Source organism: Propithecus coquereli, unplaced genomic scaffold, assembly GCF_000956105.1.
Source record: "Propithecus coquereli isolate 6110/MARCELLA unplaced genomic scaffold, Pcoq_1.0 Scaffold1, whole genome shotgun sequence".
Lineage (NCBI taxonomy): Eukaryota > Metazoa > Chordata > Mammalia > Primates > Indriidae > Propithecus > Propithecus coquereli.
The window spans coordinates 20,388,423-20,395,472 of NW_012133857.1; the positions used below are offsets into that span (position 1 = coordinate 20,388,423).

Below are 7,050 nucleotides of genomic sequence, written 5' to 3' on the forward strand. Positions count from 1 at the left end.
AGTCTTGTTCTGTCACCCTAGTTAGAGTGCAGTAGCATCATTCTAGCTTACTGCAACCTTAAACTCTTTGGCTCAAGCAATTCTCCTGCCCCAGCCTCCTGCCTCACCCTCCTCGGTAGCTGGAACTACAGGCACATGCCACCACTCCTGGCTAATTTTTATATCTTTTGTAGAGATGAGGTGCACACCACCATACCCAGCTAATTTTTCTATTTTTAGTAGAGACAGGGTCTCACTCTTGCTCAGGTTGTTCTTGAACTCCTGAGCTCAAGTGATCCTCCCACCTTGGCTCTCAGAGTGCTAGGATTACAGGTGTGAGCCACACCATGCCCAGTGGATTGTCTCATTTAATCTTTGCCATATCCTCAGTGGAATGGAGCATTTCCCCGTATTATATATGAGGACATTGAGGTTTAAGATCATATAGTCAGTGTCTTAGTCTGTTTTGTGTTGCTATAACATAATACCACACACTGGGTAATTTATAAAGAAAAGAAATTTATTTGGCTTACAGTTCTGGAGGCTGTGAAGTCCAAGAGCATGGCACTGATGTCTGGCAAAGGCCTTAGTGCTGTGTCCTCTCATGTCAGAAGGTGGAAGGTCAAGAGACTATGACAGCAAGGAAGGGCAAGAGGGGACCAGACTCACTTTTATCAAAAACCCACCCCTGAAATAATGGCATTAATCCATTCATGAAGGTGGAGTCATCGTGGCCTGGTCACCTCTTAACTGTCCTACCTCTTAACAGAAGAAGTATTAGGAGGTGGAACCTCACAAATGCAATGAAATTTCAACATGAGTTTTGGAGGAGATACTCAAACCATAGCAGTCAGTAAACAAATGAGCTGGGATATGAATGGATGAACAAGCTCATGTCACAGTGCTATGACTTAGAACTTTGAAATATGCTTGCTTTGTCATGAGAAGAGCTTTAAAGCTAGCCAGTTTTATTATATTACGTTTTTAATGTTTGAATAGGCAATGCAGTCATTGAAAGCATATCAAAAGGAGTGCAGTGAAAGTCTCCCTCCCACCTCAGTTCCCTGTTTACCTCCTTCTCACTTCATTCCCACCTCCACTCCAGACACTCATCTGTGTTTGCCCCCACGCTTTTCTTATGCAGATGTAAGTAAATATGAATATGTATTTTTTTGTTTCCCTCTCCCTTTATTTTACACAAAAGGTTAAGACCAGTCAAGTTAGGTTATTTGCTTTTGCAAGACTTGGCTGTGTCTTTAGCGTAAAGTACATCACAAAATGAATCTCTGATTAAATTATCTTTCATCTTGGAAAGATTCTTCATGCAGAGAGTTCAATTTGTTTAGATGGTAATTTCATATTGAAATTGATCTGGGGCCAAAGTCCAGCACTGCCAAGTCTTATGTAACCAACAGAAGCTGAGCTTTCAGCCAGCCGCCATATGTTGTGAGGAATCCAGCCAGAGGACTGGTGCAGACAGTTCTCAAGAAATAAGTTATCACTTTCAAAGTCTCAGAAATGTATACTAATGAGGTTATTAGGTGTGGCATGCTCTTAACAAAACACCCCTTTTCCATTCCTTGAGTCACTAGTAAAATACATCCCAAAATAGTTCATTTCAGGAGCTTTCTGGAATGGTTTGTCTTAGTGCTCCTCAAGGGTGAAGCTCTGGTGGACCCAGAGACTCATGGAGGACCAGGGCTGGGAGAAGTGTTTGTCTTACCACTAAGTAAGACTTGCAGAGAGGGCATGTGCCCCTCTCCAAGCCACTTATCCCGACCTTGCTGCTTTTGTTTTGCCTTTGTTTCCTCCCCCAGGTACTGGCGGAGGACATTGGGCATGCAGGTCCGCTACGTTCAGCATGGAGACTATCAGTTCTGTTACTCCTTCCGGGGCAGGCCTGGGCACAAGCCCTCCATCCTCATGCTTCACGGATTCTCTGCGCACAAGGATATGTGGCTCAGCGTGGTCAAGGTGCAGTTCTGGATTCTTCTCTCTTATAAGAAAATGTTTTCCACTTGGACATGATGTCACCAACAGTGGTAGAAAGCAAAGGGAACCCAGAACTGTGGGTCAAGTCATTTTAAAACTAAAGCAGTATATTATTCAAATTCTTTTGACAGACAAAATTTATCGAGTTGAATATTATTTATAAAACGCGTGCCTTAGAAATCTTTCCACCTTAGGAATATTTCTGAGGGGAGGGTTCTGACACAGCTTCATCTCAGAACTGGCACGATGATCAAGATGAGGCTTCTAAAATGCCATTTCTTCTTTTATACTCCCAGTTTCTTCTCTTCCTTCCCCTCCTTCTCCTCTCTTTACTCCTTCTCCTTTTCCCCTTCCCCCTCCTACTGCTTTTTCTTTTCCTTAGCCATTTAGAGAAGCGATCTTGATCTGGCAGCTTTCTAGAATAGTTTTCCCATCACCTTTGTCTTGGTTTGCTTGGTGTGGCCACCTGCTGGGCTTGGTAAGAGTGACCAGGAGGTGAAGACTGGGCTGGCAGAAGTGTTGGGCAGGAAGCACCAGGTTCCTCCCTCGGATAAGACCATACCTGAGGGATCCAAGTATTAGCTGCACTAGCAGGAAAAGGCTCACACATCCTCTAGCTACTTGTGTTCTTATTTCCAAATTCCACTATGAAGAGAGTCATCTTCATGCCTTAATGAACCCCTCACTTCCTGTCCTCACCTCAGATAAGCATCTTTCCTGTAATTGGGTATTTGTTTGTTGATACTTGATGCGTTGCTTAGTTTCTTGGTTAAAAGTGGTAAATATCTAAATGGAAGAAGGTGTTGTAGGATGATAATTATCTCAGGGATTAGACCTTAATGTAAAAAAAAAAGTTAAAACCAGCATCAGGGTGATCAGACCTGATTCTTGGGGAAGGCATTGCTCCTGTTGGCTCTGGAGCTGGCCAGGGCTCAGGGATAACAGCACCATCCCTTCTGGTTCCCCGTCAGTAACTGGACGGAGAAGGAGGTAGCACCTGTTAGCCGTTGTCAAGAAAGAGCAAGAGACTTAAGGCTGCTACCCTGACTTTTGTCCTTTCTTGCCAGTCATCTTCTGAGCCCCTTCCATCTGTGTATTAGTCTTTGGGGGCCTCTGTTCCTGATGGGGCTACTGGCAATGCTTGTTCACATTAGTAGGGTAAAACATTGAGTGGTCCAGACCCATACATCCCCAGGTATGCCATTCAGGTCACTTGGTAAGTGGGGACAACCTCCGCAGAAAGGTGGGCGGACATGTTTTATACACTGCATACTGACTCTCTGGGTCTATGTGTCCTCAGTTCCTTCCAAAGAACCTACACTTGGTCTGCGTGGACATGCCAGGACATGAAGGAACCACTCGCTCCTCCCTAGATGACCTGTCCATAGATGGGCAAGTCAAGAGGATACACCAGGTAAGCAGGAGGCTCCACCAAAGACTGTGCAGACTGGGTATTGGCCACCCACCATTTCATGCCCAACTTGAGAGCAGGGAAGAGCGTTCCATGCTGACTTATGGCCAGTCTCCAGTGCATTCTGTCTACAAGTAATTGCAAACAAAATGGCAGCACAGTGATATCCTTGGCCAGCCATGGAAAGCCAGGGCTTATTACAGACTGTTCTCCTCTAAGCCTATTGCAGTTGTTTGTGAAGAAATATAATCTGGGGATTTGTCTTAACTCTTTTAAAAAGGTGTTTAATATTCCTTAAAACCAGTTTCCTCTCTGGGGATCTATTTTCCTGCTTACCAGCTGCATAATAGTGGTAGTAGCCCCTCTTCCCAGTTGGGGAAGGTGCTTTTTGTGTTTTATCCTGTTTTAACATCTGTCTCTGGCCCCCTCTGGCTGGGCTTTCAAGGTTATAGAAGTGTACAAATCATTTCAGAATTTAGTAGCCCATAAGTTTCAGATTGACTTTATTTTCCCCAGATGAGGCTATTTATTTAATATCTGCTTCCTCCATTAAATTATGTATTTTAATGGGGTCAAGAACCTTATCTCTGTGGCTCTTTGCTGTATCTTCAGCAACTAATGCTAGTTCCTTATAAAAGATAGTCAATAAATACCTTTTAGATGGATGGATAGGTGGGGTGGATGGTTGGTTACATGACTTATTAGATGATTGGCTGTATAGATGGGTGGACAGTTGAATAGACAGATGGTTGGGTGGATAGTTGTATGAATCGATGGTTGGATAGATGAGAAGGGCTTTAAATTAGGGCAGGAGTCATGGACCTATTTACCTATTCTTGTAAACTAAGTTTTCTTGGAACACAGCCACACTCATTCATCTACATATTGTCTTTGGCTACTTTTGTCCTACAACAGCAGAGTTGAATAGGTGCAGCATAGATTTAGTCTCTGGACCTTTATAGAAACTATTTACTATACTTATATTTACTCTTTGGACCTTTATAGAAAAGTTAGCCGACTCATTAATTAGGGGAATCCTTGTTGGTTTTATACTTATAAATGACCCCTCAATCGCTTATGCCAGGTAAACAGAAGTACATGCACGCCCAAGGCTCATCTTGGTAGTGGATCCGTTAGAGTTTCAGACCCTCTTTTATCAACAGCCATTGTCTGTAGGAAGTACGGGGGCAGGGGTGGTGGTTCTACTCGGTAATCACCATTGTCATTGTCTACAGCTGTATAACCAAGCCTCCTTCTCATTTCCTTTCCTAGTTTGTAGAATGCCTCAAGCTGAACAAAAAACCCTTCCACCTGGTAGGCACCTCAATGGGTGGCCATGTAGCAGGCGTGTATGCTGCTTACTACCCATCGGATATCTCCAGCCTATGTCTCGTGTGCCCCGCTGGTGAGTTCTGAGGTTAAAACATCACTCGGCAGGGATGAATCACTGAAGAAACAGGTGGCCACTGTCTGCTATGGATGTTTTTTAGAATCATCTTTTTGATATGTACTTTAGAGATATGTGGTGTTCACTGATAACTCTAACCAAACAATAGTAGTATAATCATAATCATAACCAGATGGACTCTGAAAACATAGACCCAGGGCCAGGCATGGTGATGTGTTCCTGTGGTCTTAGATACTTGGGAGTCGAAGTGGGAGAATCACTTGAGTTTGAGTCCAGCCTGAGCAACATAGAGAGATCCTGTCTCTAAAACAAACAAACAAAAAAAAATGTTTAAAAATTTAAAAATTTGACCAGGTTTGGTGGCTCACGCCTATAATCCTAGCATTCTGATAGGCTGGAGTTCAAGACCAGCCTGAAAAAGAGCGAGACCCCATCTCTACTAAAAATAGAATAATTAGCTGGTCATGGTGGTGTGCACGTGTTGTCCCAGGTGCTTGGGAGGCTGAGGCAAGAGGACTGCTTCAGCCCAGGAGCTTGTGGTTGCATTGCAATGAGTCATGATGATGCCACTGCACTCTACCCAGGGTGACAGAGTGAGACTCTGTCTCATTAAAAAATTTAAAAAAGAAAATATAGAGCTAGCCTTGTTCCATCAAAAATGTGAGTTAATTATTAATAAAATATGTGTGGTGCTCTACAGCACATGAATACTTTGAAATATAATGTTAATATTAACCTCCAACATTTATTGAGCTCTTACAAGCTAAGTTCTTTATATGGATTTAATTTTTGCAAAAACCCTATGAGGTGAAGGTACTATTATTATGCCCCTCCCCTTTTTTGCTGAAAACTCAGATCTTTATTTATGACAATAAGATCTTTAAAAAAAAATTGACAAACTTTAGTTTATTCTTATATGTGTACATGTCAACATGAGCTGTAACATGTCTCTAGAGATTACCATCTGAAGTTATATTTTTAAAATTCATTTTTCTTCCATAAGTCTTCAAACTTGGATTTATAATGTGTAATAGATAAAATCTTATTTTCTCTCTTTCTAATTCTCTCTCTCTCCCTCTCTCTTTGGTACTTCATTGGGGTATTATTTACACATAGTAAATTGCCCAAATTTTAAATGTGCATCTTGATGACTTTTTGCATATGTAATTACCACCCAGACCAAGATATTATGCCCATTTTATAGGTGGGAACATTGAGGCACGAAGAAATTACATTAGTGCCAGAGCCAGGAGAGGAACAGATGCCAGTCTGTCTGACTCCAAAACCCAAGCTGTGGCTTTTTTGGAAGTCCTTTCCTATTTACCACTTCCTTTATTGACTCATATCCACTGCCTCCTTTATGTGATTCAACTAGAACCTAGCCATGAGTGCACGCTTATGTCTTTTACTGAAACTTAATTAAACTGACCTTTAAAATCCTTGTGCCATTCTGAAAGTTCATAGTTTTTAGATCTGTTAAGGACACTGAAGTTGAAGACAAGCCCACGAAAGGTTTTCTCTTCTCCCTTTTCCAAACACCACATCTGAAATCATTTTATCTTTTAATAATACAGTTTGAGAATTAAAGGAACAGCCCCTATGGAAAGGTATTAGATTTCAAATCACATATGAGAAGTCAAATCTAACTAGCTTTAAGAAAGTGTATGTTCATTTGCTCAGAGAATTTTACACCTAGTTTTAAGTGGAAATTTAAGATTAAGTTTGTTTGTATGTGAAAATGAAAAAGTAGAAATAAATTCAGGATTATGTCTTACCTAAATTTTTTAATAAACTTTTTTAAAACTTTGAAATAATTTTAAATTTACAGAAAAGTTGCAGATCTAGTACAGAGAGTCCCACCTACCCTTTTTCCAGTTTCCCTCATTGTTAACAGCTCACATTACTACAGTAAGTTTGTCATAACCAAGAAACCAACATTGGTACATTACTATTAACAAAGCCCCAGGATTTCTTTATTTGGATTTCTTTTAGGTTTTCCACTAATGTCCTTTTTCTGTTGCAGGATCCAATCCAAGATACCACATGACATTTAGCCAAGGATTATTTTTAAAAAGAGATGAAATAAGTAATGTAATCCACTCCATGGCATCGTGAAATCCATATACGATACCCATGTTAGATTTAAAGGAGTCACTGGGGCCGGGCACAGTGGCTCACGCCTGTAATCCTAGCTCTCTGGGAGGCCGAGGCAGGCGGATTGTTTGAGCTCAGGAGTTCGAGACCAGCCTGAGCAAGAGCG

At 41.5% G+C, this 7,050-nt stretch overlaps 1 protein-coding gene across 2 annotated transcripts in view; it reads left to right on the plus strand.

The window, feature by feature from the left end:
* Positions 1-7,050, plus strand: part of ABHD6 (abhydrolase domain containing 6) — a 40,475-nt gene that overhangs the window by 23,352 nt on the left and 10,073 nt on the right. For both annotated transcript variants that reach the window (XM_012638843.1, XM_012638851.1), the window contains exons 3-5: positions 1,797-1,953; positions 3,272-3,385; positions 4,655-4,787. In XM_012638843.1, the coding sequence (XP_012494297.1) occupies positions 1,797-1,953; positions 3,272-3,385; positions 4,655-4,787 (404 nt within the window). The remainder of the gene's footprint in view (positions 1-1,796; positions 1,954-3,271; positions 3,386-4,654; positions 4,788-7,050) is intronic.